This window comes from Dermacentor albipictus, chromosome 2, assembly GCF_038994185.2.
Source record: "Dermacentor albipictus isolate Rhodes 1998 colony chromosome 2, USDA_Dalb.pri_finalv2, whole genome shotgun sequence".
Classification (NCBI taxonomy): domain Eukaryota; kingdom Metazoa; phylum Arthropoda; class Arachnida; order Ixodida; family Ixodidae; genus Dermacentor; species Dermacentor albipictus.
The window spans coordinates 17,502,019-17,528,785 of NC_091822.1; the positions used below are offsets into that span (position 1 = coordinate 17,502,019).

General features: G+C 45.0%; 1 protein-coding gene across 1 annotated transcript in view; it reads left to right on the forward strand.

Annotated features, from left to right (window-relative positions):
* LOC139055893 (prostamide/prostaglandin F synthase-like) overlaps positions 1-26,543 on the forward strand; it is a 52,796-nt gene extending 26,253 nt beyond the window's left edge. The window contains exons 5-6 of the mRNA XM_070533497.1: positions 5,540-5,618; positions 26,362-26,543. Of these exons, the coding sequence (XP_070389598.1) occupies positions 5,540-5,618; positions 26,362-26,456 (174 nt within the window). The 3' untranslated portion in view covers positions 26,457-26,543. The remainder of the gene's footprint in view (positions 1-5,539; positions 5,619-26,361) is intronic.
* The last annotated feature ends 224 nt before the right edge of the window (positions 26,544-26,767 follow it).

The following is a 26,767-nucleotide window of genomic DNA, read 5'->3' on the forward strand; positions in this document are numbered from 1 at the left end:
CGATTGTCTAGTCTAACGCCCAAATATTGAAAGGGACACTAAGGGCAAATACTAAGTTGACGTGGACTGTTTAAATACCATTCCAGAAACGTCAAAATACTTGTTTCATGCCAAGAAAATACTTAGTCTACGAGAAAATTGCATCTGAAGGGTACGAATACCTTTATCGCAATTCAAATCTCCTGCCACTCAACTGGGGGGAGTGGTGACGAGTCATACACCATCACCCCCCTTTGCTGCTGTCAGTCAGTGAAGTGGCGCCCGACAGACGGCAGCACCGAGCCAGGACTGAGTGGCGGTTTCGCCACTGCAGCTGGAAGACGGTTTTTGGCACACACTTGAGGTCGAGAAAGGAGGTGGAGCGGGAAGGGAAAAAAAATGAAACTACCAGGTGTGACGACAATCTTACGTCAAAATATCGCGGCAGCTCGGTGGACGCATATTAGAAGCTTCGGTTGCAGTCGACATCATTGAACGTCATTTTGTGATTAATCGAGCACGTATTGTTGGCTGTGTGTGTACTATTTGACTTTATCGTCACTATGTTAGCCCTTTTTCGTGTGTGCGTATGCCCAAGCCGTAGATACAAATGTTTGTAGTGTACAGACAGATGTTTCCTTTCGTGCAGTAGTGCTGCTGGTGCAAAGCGTGCTCATGATACCGAGCCCAGTGAACATCTTGTTAGCACATTCTTATTCGCGCGGTTTTTCATGTTAATGAAGCGATAAAGTTTATGCGGTTTTCCGTATTTTAAACCAGTTCATGTGAACCATGCCTATGTTTATGCAGTCCTTGATTTTCACACTTTCACGCCTACACATTCTTACTGATATATGATGATACAAATGAATAATTCACCTTCAAGTAGCATTATGATCCTGCTGCTTCTAAATATCTTATTATATAAGTATTTTCGTGCTAGAATTGCCTGGTTATGCAGAACAACATTCAAACTACTTCAACTCATGTTTCTAGATGAATAGAATTTTTCTTGTTGCACATAGCATCTAAAAAGTGCAGACCAGATAATTATATTAGTGCTCACTGCAAAAGTCAAATGCCATTGTTCTGCTTGCTTTATGTAAACATTGACATACTCGGCATTTATCTTGAAGTCTGGCTGAGAACATTTCTATGATATTGATGTGCATTCTGGCTACACAACTTTTTCCCCTGTCTAATTGGAGTTTTTTTTCTTTTGGCAAAGGTATAGCGGCATCCCAGTCACAATCAGTGCTTGTCTGCACATTAGAAATACATGAAAACAGCCTCCTACTGTCACAACTTAAATATAACTTTGTTTGACATATTTAATAATCATTTAATCGTTACAGGTATACAATGTGCATAATTCGGTTTTAGACATCAGAAGAACTTTGTCGCTTTATTAACATGGTTGACCGCGTGAATAAGAATGTCCTAACGGGATGTTCACTAGACTCAGAAGCATGAGCAGTCCTTCACCAAAAGCATCACTGCATAAAGTTAACTTCACTAAAGTACATTTTGTTATGTGGTGAAGCATATTAAAAATAGAAAGGTTCATTTATAAAAAAAAATATGCGACATCGTCAACTATATATATATATATATATATTTCCGCGCATTCTCATCTTGCTCACAATGTTCGTCTGCTAAGGTGAACGATGGTCTGCACGCACGACTAGCCGTGTCAGTGACGTGGTTTCAATTGACTGAATTCATCGGCAGAATTTCCGCACCTAATGTGTGGAGGAGTGCGCATAAAAGGATGAACGCCTAAAAAGGGGACCACCAAAGGGGACTCGACCTTTGCCCTGAGAGCGCATCTGTGTTGAATGTGCTAAAGTTGAGCTCCAGCCTGTCTCTTATCTGGTTAATCTTTCCCGAACCCTTCCTTCCGAGTGTCCGATGCGATCGCTTTGTTGGCAGGTAAACTTCTTTGCATTTGAGACGTTGGTCAGTCTCGTGTTCATGCAGCCCTTGGCTTGACCCTTGCCATGACGATTACACTGACTTCTAATATGTCGAGTCATTGCTTTCTGGTCAAAAGCTATTCTGTGTTAATTTTGTAATCCTAGCCACTGGTATGTTCTATACAGTTCTAGAAAGTTAACTGCAGATTCCTCTCAAACTTCCTTGAGAGACCTCTGCATGCTCTTAATTGGCAAGCTCGCAACAACATCACCATAGACAGTTTGTGCGCTAATTCCATGATATACAATGAGCTTTTGTTAAACGAATAAGTAAGGCGTCAGAACAGTTCACAACGCAATCGATAAAATAAAGGCACAGAAGCAATATATGTGCCATTGTAAATTCATTTTCTCATTATAAGCTGAAATAAAAATCCTTGTTTTCTGTCAAAGCTATAGAGATGGACGCACTGCAATGAACTTGCTCCAGGCAGACCTTTCCTACTCTTTATTTTGCCATCGCACTGAGGAAGTTATTCAGGTACAGTCATGGCGCCATGTGAACACAGCACTAATATAACTCACTGCATCTACATTAACGGCTGCCCTCGCGCCACCTGTGTTGCCTCTCCGCTCTAAGGGCTATCCGTTCTGCGCATTCCTTTAATTGAAAGGCCTATTTTAAAGCACCCGTGCCTTCAAACGTCATGTGGGTGTTTAATCACGTGACTTCCGGTTAGCTATTGGCATTTTTCTTTTCTTTTTTCTCCTTCCTTCTCTTAACCTCAAGGGTGTGCCACAAATGGTCTCCCGCTGCAGCTGCTCGTGAAGTGGTGTAGACCGTTCGGGCATCCTGTAACATCACATGGAAGTTGAATTCTCTGATATTTGCAGTTTGTGCAAGTTTTGCAAGCCAGCAAAACCAGTGCAGCACTACGTGATAACTGTTGAAATGCGAAAGCGTGGGCAGCGTGGAGTCGAGCGAGAACGAAACCTTTCGACCGTCTGTGTAGTTGTCGGGGTTATTTCAATGAGTTCCTTTTTCTAAACGTGAAATAGAACTGGACAAGTAGCATTTTATTTCATCTTATAATACAATACAAGGATGTTTTGTGCAACGAGTGGTTAAGTACTAGCAACATAATTTAACAACTGAGGAGTGCTTTCGTCATCGAGCAAGTACTTCAATGCCTCTGGGGGGTCTCTAATCATGTCCTGCATTTACCTCAATAATTAAGGCTCTGTTTGTGATAATACTGGTGCTTTAAAGATTCTCGAGGACTAATCTATCACTTTAGCTTGACTTAATATAATTATAGTTGTGTTCACCTGCCATCATCAAGACATTTGGCAGAGATGCACTGTTAACACGACTATGCCTAGAATGAAAAAGCATGTAGTGAGTTCTTGCTTTGTTGAGGGTAATTTTATTTGCTCCAAACCATGATGAAACGCTGATTAATTCTGTATTAGCCATTTGCATTACTTCATGAAGGGATTGGCCTGTAAACACTAGTGCGTACATCTGCATACATGACAGTTTTGACAGATATGAGAGCTGAAGGAAAGTGTTAACGTATAAAGAAATAAAAATGGGTGCTAGGACAGATCCCTCAGGCACACCAGTTTTAACAGAAGAATACAAAGATGTCAAGTTAATAATTTTAACAGACTTGGTTAAGTAACTAGAAAATAAGTTGAAAGTACTGGCACTGAAACTGTAGCATTCAGGTTTCTTTAGTAGTATGGAATGAATAACTGTCTAAAGCCTTCTTGAGGTCTAGAAATATTACAAAGGCTAATTCATTATTATGGAGTGATTTGTTTATACGTTGCGATAACTCTAGTACTGCTGATGATGAAGAGCGACCAGTTCTGAAGCCATGCTGAGATTCATTTAAAATGCCGTCGGCGCTCAGGTACTCTTTTAATTCAGTAGGAATAACCTTCTCAAACACGCTATTAATAACACTCAGTATCGAAATTGGTCGAATTGCTTTCAGTCATTATTTTCACCGCTTTTATATATAGGAGATACTTTAGCAATCTTTAGAGTTTCAGAGTATGTAGTACCATGTTCTATATTATGATTGAATATGGTTGTAAGAACAGGACAGGGAAGGTCAACATTATCTTTTAAAGCTTTAACAGTAATGCCATCATGACGAGCCACCTTGTTAGCATTCTATTGGTTAATACATATTGTACTGTAGTATCTTCCATCGGTTTAAGGCTAAATGTGCTGCATACTAATGGATAATTAACATCACATGACTGATGAGGTATACAGTCAGCTAGAACTGGCCCAACATTAGTGAAGTATGCATTAAACTAATCAACTTTTTTGGTGTCAATACAGCTAGGAGCAGTGTGTCTTTTCACAGGTGTACTAATGACATTGCTAATAATATCCCACATCCTTTTAGAATTACCCTGAGCCTTACTGATCAGTTGCGCATTGAACCCTTTTTTTCCTGTTATGAATGATTGCAATGACAGAATTGTGGAAGCTACGAAACTGCTGTAAATAATACTTATTTTGTTTTCGCTTTTTTCACTTCTGATAGTGAGTGTCTTTTTCTTTAATGCCGCTTAATATAGCCTTTGTCATCCATGGACATAACGGCTGCTCGTACCTCCGGTGATTGCTTGTAGTGCATTCAGAAATGACACTGGAGAGGGTTTTCACAAGTTTGTCGCATTCAGCATTGTTGTCTGCACTGAGTATATCAAAGAAATTTATTTTCTTAATTTTATTGTGAAGCAGCGGCTAATTTATTCTACCTTTACGTGGATGTAATTCATTCCTGGTTACGTTTCCATCTTTAGGTATGAATGTGAAGACAGGAGAATGAGCTGTTATACTCGTATTGTATACACCTGTGAGGATATTATGATTGCATGGGATATAGTTGATGATAGTGGCTGAGGTCTTGATCTCCCTGTAAGCTTCAGTGTGTACGGTGAAAGGCTAATAGAATTTTCTGGTGCTAAAATGTGGAATGACTTACCTCTTGAAATAAAACTTGCAACAAATTTCGACATAATATGTAAGCACTACTTCCTCTATAACCAAGTATTGTCTTGACCTTTTGCTGATGTACTTTTCATTTTGTGTTCTACCTTTAGTTCGTTTATTATATATATTCTTTTCTTGCATGTGTGTTTTGTCATTGATGTAGATTATTATGTGGTTGTTCATGTAAAAATATACCTGCTTGCTAATTAGTATCTATGTATAGCAAATATCTGTATTTATGACCAGTAACAGTTTCTACAAGATTGCTAATTATTTTTGTATTGGACCGTTCGCTAGCCATTTAGGCTATTGGTCCAAATTTTGCTGTATTAACTTTTCCTAATCATGTAATAGTGTTCCCCTTTTTTATTTGATTTTGACTGGTATTTGTCACGACAGTTGATAAGATGGGCCGAGTATAGATAGGACATTTTCAAAGTAGGGCCTCTGGCCTTTTTGTGAACACAGCTATGGTAGCTAGCACTTGTCTTTGTGAGTGGTTTCTCTCATTAGCATGCCCTTTGTAATTACAAAAAGGCTTTAGGTGTATGGCTATAATTGTGACAGTATTTGGCGAGTTGTGAAAGTGGCAAGCTCTTCAGGCATGCGCTGCTGTTGCATGCAGGCCAAATCTGAGAAAGTGGGAGGTGACCTGACCACTGGAGATGGCCTGCTCATGGGTGGCACACTCGTTGTGGAAAAAGGTGGGTAGTGCAGGGTGCCCATGTGACGTGGTGTTCAAAATTAGAGTCCTTCATTTGTGCTGCTGTGGAGCGAGGAACTGATGCCTTCCCATGGATACAACCTGGGACTACCTGTGTCATCTGCTGACCTGTGGAGGAAAGGAGGGGGGAGGGCATTCTACTCCGGCGGCTAATGCACATGGCACGGCTGCACGGGCTCTATCTCGAAAGCGATCTGTGATAAATAGAGGCTAGGTTCGCTAGGCACTCCTAGTTTTGTATGTGCTGTGTTCTCGCCACTTCGATTGCGTTGAAGCAAGAGGCAGCATGGAAGTAAACCAACTTGCTGCTGGTGCCGCTCTTCCTGACGCGAGCGTTTGGTTAGCCGAGTGCGCACGCTCATCGAGTGAAATGTGTTTGTTTGCCTGCACATGCATAACGCCATGCTTGTTAATTTATTTAGTAAACGAATGTTTACAAGTTAATACTTCCAATAAAGCTACTATACTTACTTCGTATAGCTGTCGACTAATTTTCTATCGATGCTTCATCTTTCGGGCAAAACTGCGACTTTTATCAAATATTCAGTGTTAAGACCCACGCAGTGCCACAGATCGCGGAGCCTCTCGCCCAGACGGGTGTTTAACTTTTTTTTCGATGCAAAAGGAGCACCGAGTGCGCCGCCCCAGCTGAGACAGTATTAGATCTTGCCACTGCTAGTGCTCCCTGACTTTGGCCTCGTGCGGGATTGCACACACAGCGCCCGAACGCTGTAACTCGCAGAATGGTGCCATGTCGGCCATGGTCGCCTCTACCGGTACGAGGTTCGTTCGAGTTGACAGGGCTATTCAAAATGATAACGCAACGTGGTCAGATGGAATGACAACAGCAGTAGCGCATATTTGGTAAAATGTGAATTAAAAAAATAATGTGTGAAGATTGGGTCGATTAGCCACTGATAGGCACACGAATTGTGTTGAGTAGACGGCAACAAACGTCATGCCGCTTCAACAGCCATCAATCTAACCCACACGTGTGGTCTCGAGACTGATTACTGACAAGCCACTCAAATGAACATATTAACGGCAAGTAATCTGCGACGACTTGAGGCCCATTACCGCAATGACCTCACTGCCCAGGAATCATGCAGCTGGTTAGTAGATGTCTACCTTCTAGCTTCATCTAGTTAAGGTCACAGCTAGTACCTGTCTTTTGTACGCTGTAAAGCTTTACTTTAGACCTAGACCTTTATAAGCCAGCTGGTAGCCCAGCTAATGCTCCCTCCACTTACAGCTACTAGCCACCTTGGGAAGCGCTGCTGTAGCTGCAGTGTAGGCACAATGTCCAGGCTTGTTTCAGCTTTGCATGTGCTATAGTTACCTCTACTTACCATGTTTATGATCTTGGAAGGTTGAATTCTTATTTTACATGTCATTACAAAAGCACAAGAAAAGTAACAAACAGTAAAATTTAAACTTAGACTGTGGTCAGTGTCTTTCTTGTGCCAAGTTACCATATTTACTCGCGTAATGATCGCACTTTTTTGTAAAAAAAAATTGACGCAAATTCGGGGGTGCAATCATTATGCGGGTTAAATTTCCCACGAAAAGAAACATTTTCTTTTTTCATCCCGCATTTGCTTCGGGATGACAAGAAGGCGGCTGCTGCTGTCAGTGCGAGACACTAGAGTGTACTAGATAGGACACCAAAAAAAAAATGGCGGCCGGCGGAGCGAATGCGTCGAATGCGATTATATTTCTTCTCGTGAGTACATTTAGCGCATTGAAACAGTTTCTTCTGTACCAGTAATGAATAATATTGTCACAAGCTGTCATGAACCACGCCTGCCGCGCAAACAACCAGATGAAAGAAAGAAGAGGACGACGTTAGCCAAGCTGTCGCGAGACCGCTCTTCAAGAACCGCGCCTATCAACCAGATTCATCTGGTTCTGCATTAAACACCTCGTGTGTAACATTTGGTGGAGCTGTGCGGGGTAACTCCCACGACCTACAACGGAGCCACCAGCACAAGAGCTACGCCAAAGCCGTCGCCTCGCCGGACTTTCACCGTCGCGCTCAATCATGGCCACAGAGCAAAATACCCTCACCAGCAGTGCCTCGGCGAGCCCAGTCCCTATCCAGCACTACCGAGAGCCACGCACGTTCTCGGCGAAGGCAGAGGAAGATGTGGATGAGTGGCTAACCCATTACAAAAGGGTAAGCCAATACGATAACCGGAAGGCTGCCAGTCAGCTTAGCAACGTTGTTTTCTTCTTGGCCGGCACGGCGTTGGTATAGTATGACAACCACGCAGACATGCTAACTACATGGACACGCTTCGTTAAGGAGATCAAAAAGCGTTTCGGTGACTTGGAAGCAAAGAGGAAAAGTGCGAAACTCACATTAGCCCTGAGAGCTCAGGTACCCGGCGAGACTTGCACTACCTATATCGAAGAAATTTTGAAGCTGTGCCGAACCGTCAACCCTCAAATAACAGAGGAAGATAAAGTGGGGCACGTGGTAAAAGGAATGGCGGAAGACGTGTACAACTTCCTCATTGGTAAAGAGAACTTGCACACTGTATCAGAACTAATACGGCACTGCCGTACGTTCGAGGCGCTGAAGACTCGCCGAATTGCACCAAAGTTTGAACAGCTGGCCAATGTAACGACTGTAGCAAGTGTTGACACAAGTCCTCCGCTCCCAGACCTTTCGTCCGCCATCCGCCAGATAGTCCGTGAGGAGCTTCAGCGACATGACGAACAGGCACGTTATGCGGCGCCACGTTGCAGCTCCTCCGTTTTCCGAGACACTTTTTGGGAACCCCCTTCGGCTACTTGGAACCACTCGGTGAACGTCGCGGATCTTAACGGCTCCAGAGACGAACCACATTACATTACGACGGAACCACCACGCAATAATTCGCCCTGTCAACGTTTTGATCCACGCCCACGCAACTTTCCTCCACGAAGACTCGCCACTACCTACGACTTTCAAGGGGAAGAGCCTCGTTACCCTCCACCGATGTCTTCGGCAGAATAATTCAACCCGCATTCTGAAGTTCGTCCTTCGCCAGTGTGTTACTGCTGTGGCATGCCTGGCCATATAGCTAGGTACTGTAGACGACGCCGAGCATCAAACTACGGATCGTCAGCGCCGACTATGTGGCCTAGCGGTCGTACACTGCGCACTCAGTGGCCAAGAGACTCCACTTCAGGAAGCCACTTTCGAGAGGACCGACGCACCGCCCAGGAGACCTACTTTGGCGAAGAAAGAACCCGGAACCGCTACCGCTCCCCTGCCTCCGACCGTACTCCGACGCCACCACCAGCCTTCCGAGCCTCCCGATCACCATCCCCTCGGCCGCGATTCACGTCACCATCGCCTCGGCGCCGTTTCACGTCACCCCCGCCGGGAAACTAGCCAGCGCGGCCGATGGAGGTGAGGTCGCTGGAAAATGTGAGCTGCCGACTCAACTGCCTCCAACTATTTTCATGCTAAAGAATAAGGTTCATGTACTGATTGATAGGGTCTCTACAATGGCTTTAGTCGACACGGGAGCAACTGTCACGGTCATGAGTGTGGGGTTTAAAGGCCCTCTGGGACGCAAGGTTATGTTTCGTTGGGACCAGTGCACAAGTTTCTGTGGAGTCAGTGGTGAATCATTATACCCGGTTGGTGTGTGTAACGTGGATGTGTCTTTGGGTGGGAAAGTTTTTAATGCATAGTTTACTGTTCTTCCTCGCTCCTCGCATGACGTGATTCTGGGGATTGACTTTTTGCAATTGTGTGGTGCGAATGTTGACTGCCGGACGGGAGAACTCAGTGTCGACACCAGTGTTTCACCTGTGCTCTTTGAAGGTGAAGCTTGCCCGGAGAGTGTGTTGTGCGTGTCTGAGGATACAGTTGTGCCCGCCTTATCCGCGATGCGTGTTGTCGTCGCCTGTTCATCTCCTACTCCTGTCTCGTTCGATGCTGCAGTGGAACCTGTACATCGGAACTGCCTCAAGAAAAACGTGTTAGTCCCACACTGCGTGGTCTCAGTGACCAACGGATGCCCGGGGCTGTGGGCGCTAAACTGTTCCACTGAAGTGGCAGTGCTACCTCAAGGCCTAAAGATTGCCACGTTTCAGGAAGACTCGCCCGTATCGGCGGCAGTACTTACAGAGCTCCCCGATGGAGGAGCAACCAGTGTCTTGAGCCCCGGGAGCTCAAAGATACTTTCCATGATTGATAAGTCACTCAGCGATCACGAGCGTCGAGTTTTGATGGCCCTGCTTACGAAACATACCTCGGTATTCGACTTTGCGCAGCACGATGGCCCGCCATCAATTCCTGCGTCCAGAACTTGTCACCACAACAAACACAGGAGCCGCCCAGCCAATCCGACAAAAACCCTATCGTGTATCCCCGTCAGAATGCAAGATAATCAGCGATCAGGTCCAAGAAATGCTATGCAAAGGCGTCATTCATGAATCATCTAGTCCTTGGGTAGCCCCCGTGATATTGGTGAAGAAGAAAGACGGTACGTGGCGGTTCTGTGTTGATTACCGTCGCCTAAACGCCATTACTAAGAAAGATGTATATCCGCTCCCACAAATTGACGACACCATCGACTGTCTCTTTGCGGCATCTTACTTTTTCTCAATCAATTTACGGTCAGGTTACTGGCAAATTCCTATACACAAGGACGACAGAGAAAAGACAGCATTTGTAACACCTGACAGACTATTCGAGTTTAACATGATGCCTTTCGGGTTGTGTAACGCGCCCGCAACATTCGAAAGGTCCATGGACACGATATTACGCGGCTCAAAATGGCAAGTTTGCATGTGCTACTCAGACGACGTTGTGATCTTTAGGCGAACGTTTAGTGAGCACAACAAACGTTTGGATTTGGTCTTGAACTGCTTGGAGAAAGCGGGTCTTGTGCTCAATTTAAAAAAATGCCGTTTTGGGGAACGACAAACTCTTGTGCTAGGCCATCTGGTCGCTAAAGAAGGCATCCAACGTGATGCCTTTCGGGTTGTGTAACACGCCCGCAACGTTTGAAAGGTCCATGGACACGATATTACGCGGCTTAAAATGGGAAGTTTGCATGTGCTACTTAGACGACGTTGTGATCTTCGGGCGAACATTTAGTGAGCACAACAAACTTTTGGATTTGGTCTTGAACTGCTTGGAGAAAGCGGGTCTTGTGCTCAATTTTAAAAAATGCCGTTTAGGGGAACGACAAACTCTTGTGCTAGGCCATCTGGTCGCTAAAGAAGGCATCCGACCAAATCCACAAAAGACTGCGGCCGTAGAAGCATTTAGAGTACCCAACTCTGTCAAGCAGTTAAGAAGTTTCTTGGGCTTGTGCTCCTATTTTCGCCGATTCATTCCCCGGTTTGTTGACGTGGCCCATCTCCTTACACGCCTTCTCCAAAAAGGCATTCCCTTTGAGTGGACTGCAGATTGCGACTCATCATTTCGCCAGCTCAAGTTCCTGTTGACATCCCAACCAATTCTTCGCCACTTTGATCCGTCATCGCCAACTGAGATTCACACTGATGCCAGCAGCGTAGGCATCGGTGCTGTGCTAGTTCAGCGTGTTGGCGACAGTGAGCACGTGATCTCTTACGCTAGCCGGTCCTTGAGCCGCTCCGAGTGCAACTACACAGTCACCGAACAAGAGTGTCTGGCAGTCATCTTCGTCGTGCAACGGTTTCGTTCGTATCTCTATGGGCACCCCTTCACTGTGATAACAGATCATCATTCGCTATGCTGGCTTGTGAATCTGCGGGATCCCTCAGGACGACTAGCGCGCTGGGCCCTCCGTCTACAGGAATACGATTTCGTTATTTGCTACAAAAGTGGCCGGCGGCATGCTGACGCTGATTGTCTCTCTCGGATGCCACTTCAAACAACTGAATGTGATGCGGACAATTTTGATGAATACATTGCTTTTGTGTCCACGGAATCTCCGGATATGGGTACCGTCATATCCGAGCAGCACAAGGACGAGAACTTACAACCGCTCTTCGCGGCAGCACAGGAGTCACCTGCAGGCAGTCGCTTTCGCCTGCGTGATGGTGGCGCGCTGTATAAGAAGAGCTACTCGACCACCGGTGCACGCTACCTTTTAGTTGTCCCCAAGAACCTTCGCCACCAAGTATTACACGCCATGCACGATGACCCAACTTACGGTTATGTTATCTTGGTTCTACACGTGCACTCTACCGGGCTCAAGAACGTTTTTACTGGCCTAAGATGCGGAAAGATATCGAACGGTACGTCGCCAGCTGCTCTCAATGCCAGCGCTACAAGCGTCCGCCACAAGCACCACATGGCCTGCTTCAACCAGTTCCCCCTTCTAGCGTCCCCTTTGAGCAAGTTGGTATAGATCTTCTGGGCCCTTTCTCGCGATCCTCCAAGGGTAATTGTTGGGTTATCGTTTGCGTAGATCACTTTACCCGCTATTGTGAGACCGCCGCATTGCCATCGGCCACATCTACAGAAGTTTCTATCTTCTTGCTGGCTAACGTTATACTCCCGACATGGACCTCCTCACATAGTAATCAGCGATTGTGGGCGACAGTTTACCGCGGATGTGGTTGAAGAAACCCTTCGTCTGTGTTCATGTAGCTTCCGCCATTCTACTCCCTACCATCCGCAAACAAATGGTCTGGTCGAGTGCACAAACAGAACGCTTGCCAACATGCTGTCCATGTACGTCGATTCAGCACACAAGAATTGGGACAGTGTCTTGCCTTTCATTACCTTGCCTTCAATACCGTGAGACACGAGACCACTGGTTACTCACCATTTTTCCTTCTGTATGCTCGTCCACCGTGCTACACCCTCGACACCATGTTTCCCTACTTTGCTCATGACAACGAATCAATTGATGAGATCCTATGTTGAGCAGAAGAAGCGCGACGCCTCGCTAGGCTACGCACCCTAGCATCGCAGGACCGGTCCAAGATACACTATGACGGTCGTCACCGCCACGTGTACTTCGATCCTGGTGACCTTGTGTGCCTCTGGACGCCGTTGTGGAAGCGTGGCTTGTGTCAGAAGTTTCTCGCCCACTACGTCGGCCCTTACGTTATTCTGGAGCGCCTCAGCGAAGTAAACTACTGCATTCCGCGTCTCACGAGCAGTGGACAACGTTTGGCCAAGGCTGAAGTGACACACGTCGCGCGTCTGAGGCGTTACAACCCACGAGATGACTGACTCGCCCGGCGGGCTTCGTCTGCCAGCGGGGAAATGTCACAAGCTGTCATGAACCATGCCTGCCGCGCAGACAACCAGATGAAAGAAAGAAAAGGACGACATTAGCCAAGCTGCCGCGAGACCGCTCTTCAACAACCACGCCTATCAACCAGATTTATCTGGTTCTGCATTAAACAGGTCGTGTGTAAGAGTATTGTTAATATCGGCAAGTTTGCGACAACGAAGCCATGTCCACTTTGAGGGGACAGAAGCAGAGATGGGCGCGCTTAAGTGCCAGTGACATAGAAACACATAGCAGGCATGCTGTGGAAACTGCAGCATTTGTCTTCACTGCTATCCTAATACGGCACATTTCCGCTAAGGGTGCTGCATTTCAAGCGTCGGCGTATGAATAGGGTACACTTCTAATTTATCAGTGTAAACATGGCCACTGTCGTTGCTGCTTGTGATTTGTTACGTGCCTACGAGTGCAGACGAGAAGAATCGAAAGGCGCCCTTTATGTTGTTGTTGACCAAAACCATTATGAAGCCTACAAATAATAAAGCCAAGGCAAGTTTGGTTGTAGCATTTTTTTTCCTGGAAGTGCGGAAAGTGATGAAAGAAATGGAATGGAGCATCTGCTTAAGAATGTTGGGTGCGTGCAGACCGCTTGGTATGTCTTCAAGAATTGTTCGCATAGCATTCGACAGATGGTAAGCGCAATCATCATTAGCTAGACTTGGCACACGACATATCGCTGCGCCAAATTCAGGGTGCGATCATTACACGAGAAAGAAAAAAAAATAGAATTTTGATGACAGAATTCAGGGGTGTGATCATTACGCGAGTGCGATCATTATGCTAGTAAATACAGTAATTCCTAACCTGATGAGCTGTTGTCAAGCCCTTGATTTCATACCACTGTAATATTGCACAAATACCAAATTGATAATCACTTAAAGGAGTAATAAGTACCGTGCAACAAAATACTTTTTGTCAATACATTTCATTTCATTCATTTTAATTTCATTTTATTACCTTAAAGACCCCATTCGAGGTATTACATAAGGGGTGGTTAACATGTGGACACAAGAAAAGGCAGGCGTTACATTGAAATACAAGTTTGAACAGTTTCCATAAATTGTGAATGACATGTGATGGCAGCGACATTGAAGGGTAGGTCATTCCAGTCCTTGGCAGCTCGAGGAAAAAATGAAAACTGAGAAGTGACAGTTCGTGTTCGAGGACGAGAAACTTGGAGTTGATGGCTGGTGTGCTGTGACATGTGTGAAGATGATGGCGGGACGTAAGGTGGGTGGCTTAGTCAGCTGTAAAAAAATGTGTGATAAAGAGAGAGCGTGGTGATGCGACAACGAAAAGCAAGAGATGTCAAGCTAGATTTTGCCTTTAAGTGTGAAATGCTTTATATGAATATGAAGAACGGATGAATCTAGTCGCACGATTCTGAACTGACTTGAGTGCATTGATGATATATGTTTGATGAGGGTTCCAGATGGCAGCAGCATATTCCAGTTGTGGTCTGACAAATGATTTGTATGCGAGCAGTTTGACGTGCTGTGGAGCATGACGAAGGTGACGCCTCATGAACCCAGCGGTCTTGTTTGCTGACGAAGTTACGTTAATCTCATGCGCATTCCAGGAAAGGTCATGGGACAGGGTTACACCTAAGTACTTATAGGCTAGAACTGATTCTACTGGGACATTTGCAATTGTGTAAGTAGAGAGATAAGGATTACGACGGCGGGAAATCGAAATAAATGTGCGCTTGTAGGGTTCAAGGCCATTTACCAACGGTTGCACCAGTCCTGCACGTTATTAAGGTCATTCTGGAGAGATGCTTGGTCAGAGATGTTAGTCACAGCACGATAAGTCACACATTCGTCAGTGAACATGCGAATAGGACAAGATACATGCAGCAGAAGATCGTTAATGTATATTAGGAAAAGAAGCGGTCCTAAGACTGAGCCTTCAGGGACACCTGAAGTGACAGGGAGAAGTTCGGAGAAGACATTATTGACAAGGACGAACTGGCAACGATTAGTAAGGAATTCTTTTATCCATTGTACTACGTGAGGATCCAAGTTTAATCTGGATAATTTTATTAGCAAGCGGTTATGAGGCACTGTGTCAAAAGCTTTAGAGTAGTTTAGAAAGATGGCATTGGTTTGAATGTTGTTATCAAGATTAATGTGGAGATCATTAAGGAAGATAGCTAGTTGTGTTTCATATGAAAGCCCTTTACGAAAACCATGTTGAGAAGGATGAAAGAAGTTTACCGAGTCTAAAAAATTCATGATATGCGAGTATATGACACGTTCCATGATTTTCCAAGGAACACTAGTTAACGAAATGGGGCGGTAGTTTAAGGGGGAGTTTTTGATACCTGTTTTGAATACTGGAACGACCATTCCCACTTTCCGATCATCCGGTAAAGCACCTGTAGACAGTGATTGCGAGAACAACAGAGTGAAACATGCCGCGGATATATGCTTAGTATTCATTAGGATCTTTGAGTTTATTTTGTCTACACCAGAAGAAGTACATAGTTTGTTTTTTTCAATGATTGATAATATACCATCTATCGAAAATACAATGGGTGGCATATGCGATGGTATTTGAGTAGGTAGTGGAAAGTCTGGAGTGGTAGTTTCTTTTGTAAACATGGAAAAAAATGCTGTGTTGAATATATCAGCACACTCGGCATCCGTGGCGGTGTCACCTGTTGCATTCGTCACGCTGATAGTACGAGCTTCTTGGGGATTTAAAATGCGCCAGAACTGCTGAGGATTTTAAGTAAGTAGCTGGCCTAGGTCGACATTATAAAAAGAATTTTTAGCAGTGCGAAAGGCACTCAGGTAGGCATTCTCTGCCATGTAGTATTTTGACCATGCCTCGGTGCTTCCAAGATGCGTGGCTAGCTTGAAGCGACATTTCTTTTGGTTTTCAAGCTTCTTTAGAGCTCTGGTAAACCATGGCTTATTTTGATTGGGTGTGCATAGTTATTCTTGGTATATGTTTGTTTACGAGTTCATTAATTTTGTTTTTAAATATTGTCCAGTCTTCTTGAGGTGAGTGCTTATAAAATAATGTTTCAAAAGTTGAAAAGTCGCCTAGCTCATAATTAATAGCTTCGTAGTTCCCTTTATCACATAGGCATATAGTTTTGTTGGATTTTTGTTGTTGCATGGGTTGAAAGGTGAAGGTGGCATGGAGGAGGAAGTAAACTTTATTGCTCTACAGAGTATCTACCAACCGGGAAAACCAGGAATTCTCAGTGAATTTGAATAGTCTGGAAATACTCAGGGAAAACTCAGGGATTTTTTGCTTCTATCAGGAAAAATTATCTGTACTTTTATTGAAAGGGAACGAAAGTCGTGTTAATGCTGGCTCCAGTAACAGACGAATCGCAACTAATCGTCGTTGACGCCGTGTCATCGGCACAAGGTATTGCCAGACTCGTTAACGACGGATTTTCCAGAAGCCCGATTTTTCTAACATGCCTTATAATTCGCGCGGCTCCGCGGCACCACCACTTACTCTATAGAGTTAACGTATATTGCCCTGACTGCAAGTCTGAAATGGAATTAATCAAAGCCACCACCGCCGCCATTTCAATTGTGGGGGTGGTGATAAACTTGAATAAATATTGAGCCATATCTTAAGCTGTTCCTGGGTTGGCCCTTGGTCTCGTGAAGTGGCCGGCAGTCGGTGATGTCCGGCGACTTCCGAAGCCCAGCCCACTAGCTGCTTTTGGACAGCTGGGTCGGAGCTGGGCACCGCGACCTCCCATTGCTCGAGGTCAGTGAGTTGCCAGTTGTCTCGCCGTCTGGAACCGGTGCTCTCGCACGCCGATCCGCTGGCAGCCGTAGCCACCACCGCACAATGTTAGGCCTAGCTGCTTCTACGTTTGCTAGCTTCTTGCCGTGCGGTGCCATGTTTTTCATTGAAAGAATTCGCCACTGTCAGCAATGGCACTGACTCTGCCTTTGTAATCCTCGTGATTGGCTTCGAAGCTCGCAAAGCACAGCGCATTGTGCATTGCCAGTCTCCAAAGTTAGCTTTGCCTCAATAGAAAAATGTTACGTGGTGAAGCATAAACATAGGAAGGGGCAATTGTGACGGGACACATTATGTATGAATTATACACGCGTGCACCCTGATCTCCTGTCACAGTATGAGCACCGATATGCCTAATAAGTGTACTGGCAGGCTTTAAGAGCTTTTTCGAACGTGCTTGTGGCAATTTGAGCCCGCGACTCTTATGTTACCGTGAGAAAATAGTGGTTTTTTATGGGTCTCGGAAAAAAATATTTACCACTACAAATAGTATTCCAGCAACATAGCGTGTTGTGCATAGTAAAATTTTCATTCCTAAAACATAGATTGCCAAACAAAAGAGTTTTAGGTAAAACATAAAAATTCTAGAAAGCACCATTTTTGCTGCCAGTTGATAAAAACAATCAAAAAACGATACCTGCTAAAACATTAATATCAAAGGAAATTCCAAATATACATTTCAAAGATAAATAACCGAGGAATAGTGTCTGAAAAAATAAATGCTCAGTACACCGTTATTCTTCGGATACAAAAAAAAAAAGAAACTAAGACCAGTTCATCGCTCATGGCATGCGGTGAAGCAGTTCCTGGATTTTGTGAAGCATAGGAGCACTCCGCATTTTCCCCACAAAATGTCTGGTATTTGTTCATCTTTGCGGTCCTTGTAACACATTTTGCAGTTACATGTTTTCGGCATCTTCTGAGGATGGTCCGATGAGCCCATGGAACAACCGGTGCTCGAACCGGTTTTCCCTCATTGAATAGTGTACTTTGGTCTTTCGCCGTGATTTTGGGCTTTCTATTTTACACAAGTGTTGTCATTGCCATCGTGTATTTTTGTTTCTGAACCCCACACTAGCCTCTGGCTATGGGTTCAGTCACTGTCTGATAAGTTGTATGGCAAGAGTAGAAATAAAAAGAAAATGAAATGAAAATGAAACGCACTTCACCAGTTCGTCTAGAGTCATGCACCTCTTTCAGGACCAATCGCTCTCAGCGTAGCTGGGCAACTACAAGATTATGCATCCAAGCATATCTGTTTGCATGTTTTGCAGATTGTCTTTATCACTTCTGCACAGAAGAGTAGAAAGAAATTCCACACCGTTGCAAACTGTCTTGCGCTTATCTGCAGTGCTGGGTCGAGATGTGCTACAGGTGGCCATCTTGGCGTGAATGGAAGTTTCTTTGCTGCCGATGGCAGCACATCATAGCCAAGCGAAGTATACACCCTGAAGACAATCAGGAGAGCTCTCAGGTCATGCAAGAAGATTGGCAGATAAGTGCGCACAAGAAAGGAGACTGCTCAATGCCGGAACGAAAACTCACCGGCAAACAGTTGCGGATGTCCCATGCTGATTCAAAACATTGTCGCCGTCAGAGCTTGAATCTGCTTTTCTGTCATCTTCAGAATCATAACTTAAGTCCTCGTCACTAAATGGAAGGGTGGGTGCAGTATAGTTTCAAGCACGACGCTTTTCTCGCGACCAAGCAGCGTGGGTTGATGCTGTGGGAGCCAGTTTCGATAACTGCGCAGTGACACCGGCAGCGCCCCTTGCCTGGATTTTGCAAGAGGAGCGAAACCGATACTCTTGGAAACTGGTTGAAAATGCCAGGTCCACATGCTAGACATGCGGCAGTCCTTCATAAATACACTTTGGTTGAATAACATGACTCGGACTCCAAACCAAAGCTTATTAGTGAACAGCTGGCGTCATTTTCAGTTAATTATCACCGCTCAGCACTGTCGGACGACAAAGCCGGCGATATAATTTAATTCTTCACTTACTGGGAGCCATTTTATTACAAAATTTTGATGCTAGTGCACTGCAATCGCGAGCGACATGATTTTTTCGGAAGCGCGGCAGGTGACGGCCACGCCTCTTTTTGCTACAACATACGCTCATTCATTCGCAAAAAGGTCCATCGAAAATTACAACATCACCCCGGAGCATAAAAATTTGAACTGATTCTGAAAGTTCAGTGCCTGTACTAACTACTGGATGGCCTTAAGTGGATAAAATGGCTCCAACATGTCGAAATCGGTGATCTAAAGTGTTGATCACCGGGAATCGATTTTAATATGTGTGGTAACAATAGAGTTAAAGACATGCATTCATTTTTTTCGGACTACCTGATATGTTGGATGTTTTTCGCAGCACCTAGGGAGTCCAAAAAATCTATTGTTGACTGTACGACTGACGAAGAGGCTGCTTCAAATGCTCCTTGGGCAAACGCATGATGGAAGGATGAGAACAGAAAGGACTGATGCACTGAGGAATGAACAAGAAAGGAAGCGTGCCACCACCTCTTTAAGAAGCTTGAGCTCAAGAAAACAAAGTGTTGGCTGATGCCGAGATGCAGCTGTCCCTCATCCAAACCAAAATAAACCCTTTAAAGCAGTGAAACTCAACACTGAGATATTGTGTACTGGCTGAGAGTACGTCGGGACAGCTGAGCTTGACTTCCCAGCTGCTGAGAGAGAATCTTAGTTGTGACAAAGTTCAGGCCTCGTACCGATGAGCTTGCTATCAGTTGATAGAAATAGCTCATAGTCGAAAATATTTACTTCTGGATGCATCTCCCTTTCATTCATATTTGAAAATGTTAGACTTGATTCGGAATGGGTTTTACTACCACCTTCTTTCTGTTCTCTTTTTGAATAAAATAGATATTACTGCTTACTATTCAAACTGGATGAAATTGTTTTTTTGTTTCCGCATGCTTACTAGAGAGTGACAGCATCGGGCTATATGGTGTCAGCCCGTCTTGACATAAAACAAAGTTCTGGCTCATTAAGGGAATTTTGCAGCGGTGCTCAGGGAAAACCTGGAAAACTCAGGGAATTTGGAAATGTCAACTTAGTAGACACCCTGCTCTAGAAAGAGTAATTCAGCGATCAGGCCAGATGTCTTCATCTTCTATTGGTTGATGGCTATCTCCGGCCTGCATGGTTGGCGCCCCTATTCCAGGGCACCACTGAGCGTGGCTGCTCGTCGGGCACGATCCGCCAGCCTCCGTTGGAGGCTAGGCTTGCCGCTGGAGAGCACGCTCTCCCACTGCTACGCACTCAGATTTTCTATTTTGTGGAATGCCTTATTCGTATTGCACTCCCATGTGGTGTGATAAAGTGTAGGTATTGCTCCACACCACGGGCATGTGCCCCTGTATTGACTTGGGAACATTTTGCTTAATATATGCAAATTTTGGAAAGTTTCTGTCTGCAGCTTTCGCCAGTAAACTGCCTGTTATTGAGTGAGTGTATTGTGGGGTGGGGGATATCTGAACCTCGTCCCTCTATGGCAATTTAGCATGTTAGAGTACGTTGGGATCACTGTCATGAAATCCTCAGGATCTCTGTTTAGGTCTGCTCGGTTTGTATGCTCGCGAGCGATCCTGTCAACCCTTTGGTTGCCCTCAGTCTCAATGTGCCCCGGCACCCAAAAGATGGTGTGTCTAATGCGTTTATTCTGTCGGCCTGCGCGGAGGAAGATTTGGAGCGCTTTTTGACTGATTCTGCTGTTAATGTAGTTTCGGCATGCTTCCTTGGAGTCTGTTAGAATTATATGTTTACATTGTACAGATTTCACTCATGCTTGAACTTTTCCGTCCCCCCCTATGTAATGCCCTAACGGGCCAAAGTACTCAAATAAATAAATAAATAAAAAATAAGGGATTATAATTATAATTATAAGGGTAGCTCTCCACAGCTGTTAGAGCAACATGATTACTTTATGATCACTTGCCTCACAGAGGTAAGTTATGGATGATTGACTGTCAGGATGGCTGCTTAGTATAAGGTCGAGTACATTAGATGTGTCTTTTGTAACCCGCGTAGGCTCTAGCACAAGTCGAGTTAGACTGAAATTAAAACGCACATTAACAAATTCTTTAGCAGCTTCATTGCCTATGATTAAAGCACTATTGTTAGTCCAGTTGATTTGTGAAAAATTAAAGTAACCAAAAAGCAGGATCTATGCGTTAAGGTGTTTTTCACTAAGTTCACTCAAGATGTTATTAGGTTTATGCGAAAAATCAGGAGTGTTATGCGGTGGTCTGTAATAAAAATGCCTAAGAGAACAGTCTGTGATGAAGTGCGGTAGATTAACCATGTTATTTCCAAGTCAGTCTCCATGGTTGCAAGAGTGCACGATAAATGGTGATGTGGGCACAACACCACCTCGTGAGATTTTGCAGTCTTTTTGGTAAAGGCAGAAATTCGGCAAGTCAGCAAGAACCTCAGTATCACTAATATCGTCAGTCAGCCAGGTTTCAGTTATTATCAGCAAATTACTGTGAGACGACAACACGAAGTTAGACAGAATATCGCGTTTAGGGAGGAAGCTGCGTGCGTTGGCAAAGATTATGGAAAAGTAAAGGTTAGCTCGTGTCGATACCGTAGGGCAAGGGGCTTTCCCACGCCGAGTTGGCTGCTATTGCAATTCTTTCACACTCTGTGTGCGTTCATCCTAAACATAGCGCTTATTACCCATAAACAGAGCTTTAAAGGGCAGGGAATAAGGTGCCACTTTGCTTTTTGCAAATGAAACAAGGTATCTGTGGGCCAATTGAACAGGACGTGTAAAATCCTCGCCAACGCTGAAATTCGTTTCCTTAAGTTTATGGCCGCTAGAAGGAACAAGATCTTTTGTTTTATGAAAGGTGAACTTCACTATTATGGGGCGATTACGATTAGCTGCACAATTGCCCAAGCGGTGCGTGCGCTCGATTTCTTTTGGGTCAAGCGTGATGCTCATGTGTTTGCGACAGTGGTCAATGAAAACATCCTCTGATTGCATGATGCATGCCTGACTCTGATTGCATGATGCATGCCTCTGATTCTGATGCATGCCTCCGTGCATGCCGGCTCTTTTATAACTGATGGACGAATTGATGTCGGTGGCGATAGGTATTCCTGTCGCAAGTCGAGTGACGTTGCTGGGAACAGTGATGCTGCCAGACACAAGAACGGTGTCAACGGTCTGGAAGTGATGCTGGCATTCATGGGGTGGTAGAAAACAGTTCTGTAGTAGTCGACGTGCCAGCCAGGATGTGGTTGGGGTACATCTAGAAAAACCGTAGCCAGGGCAGGGAACAGAACGTGGACAATCGTGGGAAGTGACACCTGCATGAAGAACATCAGCGGATTAGCGTGCTGTGTTGAAGCACAGCAGCTTGGCCCACAACATGCCTCCGTGCGCGCCGGCTCTTTTATAACTGATGGAAGAATTGATGTCGGTGGCGATAGGTATTCCTGTCACAAGTCGAGTGACGTTGCTGGGAACAGTGATGCTGCCAGACACAAGAACAGTGTCAATGGTCTGGAAATGATGCTGGCATTCATGGGGTGGTATAAAACAGTTCTGTAGTAGTCGACGTGCCAGCCAGGATGTGGTTGGGGTACATCTAGAAAAACCGTAGCCAGGGCAGGGAACAGAACGTGGACAATCGTGGGAAGTGACACCTGCATGAAGAACATCAGTGGATTAGCGTGCTGTGTTGAAGCACAGCAGCTTGGCCCACAACATGCCTCCATGCGCGCCGGCTCTTTTATAACTGATAGAAGAATTGATGTCAGTGGCAATAGGTATTCCTGTCGCAAGTCGAGTGACGTTGCTGGGAACAGTGATGCTGCCAGACACAAGAGCAGTGTTAACAGTCTGGAAATGATGCTGGCATTCATGGGGTGGTATAAAACAGTTCTGTAGTAGTCGACGTGCCAGCCAGGATGTGGTTGGGGTACATCTAGAAAAACCGTAGCCAGGGCAGGGAACAGAACGTGGACAATCGTGGGAAGTGACACCTGCATGAAGAACATCAGTGGATTAGCGTGCTGTGTTGAAGCACAGCAGCTTGGCCCACAACATGCCTCCGTGCGCGCCGGCTCTTTTATAACTGATGGAAGAATTGATGTCGGTGGCGATAGGTATTCCTGTCGCAAGTCGAGTGACGTTGCTGGGAACAGTGATTCTGCCATACACAAGAACACTGTTAATGGTCTGGTAGTGATGCTGGCATTCATGGGGTGGTAGAAGAAGTGGGTGGCATTCATGGGGTGGTAGAAGATTCTGAGGAGCACTCTCAGCACAATCTTGAAGAATAAGGGGGAGATCAGGGCTAAAGCGGCCAAATTTGTGACCTGGTGCCCGTGGCACCCGACGCATACATACGGCCGTGTACCAGTGGTTCATCTGAAATTGCTTCAGGCGTGCCGGTTCCGCGTGCCCGATGATTACTGTAAATTCTGATGAATGCGATGAAGCCGTTGCCGGTGTTGCCAAAGTTTGGAGCGAGCTGTCAGAATTTCCGGAAGCTGTTCACGAATCGACAGTTGACGAGTTTGTGAGTGCAGATGATGGTGTCGCGACCATGGGAGAGCTCGAAAATGAAGGCTACATTGCTGACATCATACCACGCACAAGTGAAAGTGGGCACAATGAGGAAAGCAACGACGGTCCTATGCCCACATCCTCCGAGGTGATTGGTGCACTCGCACTAGTCCGGTGCTTCTGCACGAATGCGGAAGGTTGCGGCCTCATCTGCTCTGACTCCTTGACAATGTGGACAAGTGCGTGTATCGCAGGCAGTTAAATTGCGCAAGCAGAAAAAAATACAGGACTACTTCATGGGAAACTAAGCTAGTTTCATCAATAAAGTAATCTTAGAAATGGTATGTGCTTTTATGACATCCAATTCTTTAGCAGGCTTATATCAAATAATGCTCTATATCGAACTGCCGAGTTTGACTGTATTGTAGAAAGAACATATGCCATTTCCATGACCGAATATAACCAATAAACGCCACTATCACCTCAAATAAACTTCACTCTAAACGATTGCATGTAGTACTAATGGTATGGTAGCAGAACTGAGTGGAAGTGTGTGGAGAGTGCATTTCAAGGAAGATGCAGAAAGGCTGTTTGATGTCTCTGCACAGACACAACTTTGCATAATTATTATGGCTTATACTGTAGATGCTTAAGGGAGCAGTCAAAGATGCAGTTTATTGCATAAATACAAATGTGATTCAATACGGTTGCTATGAATATGACTAATAGAGCGGGTACTTAGTAAATGCAACTTCTTTACAGACAACTTATAAATCTTAGTTATCAGCACAGTGAAAAATAAAAATGCCTTAGTTAAAATGGTAATCCATATGTTTACACATTGGGCTCAGGGACCAATTAGGGTTTTTTCTTTAGAGCATCACTTAATGTAGTAGACCTTATTTTCAAATTAAGCAAACAGTGTGGCAAAAGAACAGGCCATGACTTGGACAGAATTGTAAGCTTAAAAGACAGCAAAGGTGCATTCAAAATTTTCTTGAATATAGTTTTCTAGCAACCAATGTTCTGAGACTTATTTCGCCTAAAGTGATTTAGGCAAAAACTATACCACTGTCACACTACACACACACATGCGTGCAAAACTGATTTGTGGTACCTTAAAAAGTTACCAATAGTAATCGCAACTGAACTGCGGCTGGCCTACCACAAACAGCTCGTTTTGGGCCCTGCATTCATGTTTGGTTAAGTGGCCCACCATTTTTGCTAACCAGAAGGCTTGATTTTCACCTTGGGATACTTTGTCGCAATTTTCTATGGACAACCAGGACTTTCATGCAGAAAGTTAGTCAGTGTGATCACAGCTACAGAACTTTTCTTTTTGCCTGCTCAGGGAAAGATGCAGTTGCTTACCCAGGGTTTGGCGGGCTCCATTGTTTCTAGTATTCTGCACGAGTTAAAAGAAGACATCAACAGTGTAAAACAAATTCTGCATCAAAATTATCAACTCTCTCTTAAAATTAACCAATGCACCTGGGATAATTAAGGGAGTGCTGACAGAAAAATTTTGTGCCCCACTTTTGTGCTTTTTGGATACCCAGCATTTCTGCCGTCGCCATGAGGTTCCGCATAAAGTCCAAGAGCGATAACATTGTTGCCGCATGCCCTACATATATGTGCGAGTGAAATTGTGCAAGCAGAGCCGACGATCGCAGCTCAGTCTCGTCCGCATGAAAGGGGCGAATGTAAAGAGAAAGATCACCGTCTTCCCTCGCACGCGAGCCACCCAATTTTGCGAGACGCAAGGAAGAGATGGGGGACTGCGTTCTCTCCGGCTGCAACTGTGCATGTGGAGGCTGTGTGCGGCCGTATCTCGAGAGCAATCTGCATTGGGGGCAGAGTAGGTACATCGGCGGCTCGTTGCTGTGTGCATGCTGTGTATCCTCGACGCTCGCTTTGCGTTCGAGTAATAGACAGCCCGAATGTTACTTCGCTTGCGGCTGCTGTCGCGTTTCCTCATGCCGGTGTTCTGACAGCGAGTTTCCGCAGTCATAGAGTGTGATGTGTTCACGTTTGCTGTGCGTGCTGACACTATGCTTAATTAGTTAGCAAATGAATGTTTACAATTTGATACGGCCGATAAAAGTGTTATCCTTACTTCATATGGCTGTCTGCTGATTTGCTATCGCAATCGATGCTTTGCCTTTTGGGCGAAACTGCGTCTTTCTTTTATGTACCGTATTAACTTGCATAATGATCGCACCCCTGAATTTTGTCATCAAAATTCGATTTTTTTTCCTTTCCTGCATAATGATCGCACCCCGAACTTGCCACAGTGATATGCCGTGTGCCAAGTTTAGCTAATGATCGCGCTTACCATCTGTTGAATGCTGTCAAACGCTCTGTGAACGACTCAAGACATACCAAGCCGTCTGCACGCCCGAACATTCAAAGCAGATGCCCCATTTCATTCATTTCATGACTTTCCGCACTTCCATGAAAAAAATAAAAAAGCTACAACCAAACTCGCTTTGGCTCTATTATTTGTAGGCTTTATAATGGTTGTCGTCAACAATAAAAAAGGTCCTTTTCGATTCTTCTTGTCTGCATTCGTGGGCACGCAACAAATCGTGAGCGGCAACGATAGTAACCACGTTTACAGTGATATGTTAGAAGTGTACCCTATTCATACACCGACTCTTGTAACACAGCTAAGATATTCGCCCGCACTTAGTGGAAACGGGCTATATTAGGATAGTAGTGAAGACAAATGCCTCAGTTTCCATAGCGTTTTAACCATGGGTTTCTGTCACTGGCAGCTAAGCACGCCCATCCCTGTTTATGTCCCCTCGAAGTGGTCATGGCAACGTTATTGCCACAAACTTGCCGATAGTAACAATATTATGCAGCACTGATGCGGAAGAAACTGTTTCAATGCGCGTAATGTACTCACGAGAAGAAAGAACAGTGTTCGGCGCGTTTAATTCGCTTGTTCCGCCGGCCGCCATTTTCGTTTTGGTGTCCCGCACTGTTATAGCGGCAGCCGTCTATTTGTTGACCTGTTGTCATCCCGCAGCAAATGCGGGATGCGGGATTTCTGGTTCGGTACCCTGCCTGGGAGACTTTGGCAGGCCTGAGCAATTAATTATGTACAAGATGTGCTAAACAAACTGTCATTAAAAGGGTACTGCTGTTCATGATGCAGGTGGCAACAAGGTGCTCCTCAACTACCAGCAGGAGGTGCCCGAGGGCTTTGTCGGCAACAGTGCCATCCTGGATGCCCTGGGCATTTCACGCTGACTTTAATGGCTTGGATGCCCCTGCAGGCGTGAAGGCCTTTGGTTGCATAAATTGTCCTTTGCTATAAATATCCCTTTGTGTGGTGCATTTTGGCTGGTTTTGAACTCTGAGCCAACTGCACGTGTTGCTTGGCAACCAAACGGTCCATATGCCAAGACAAATCGTGCATCAGCACGCATCCATTATACTATGAATGGTGGCAAATTGCCTTTGTTGATATGTTATTTTGTGATGGACAACTAGAAGTATATAAAATTGTAACCTCCACACTGCATTCAGTTCCCAGACAACACACTGTGATGTCCTTTGGA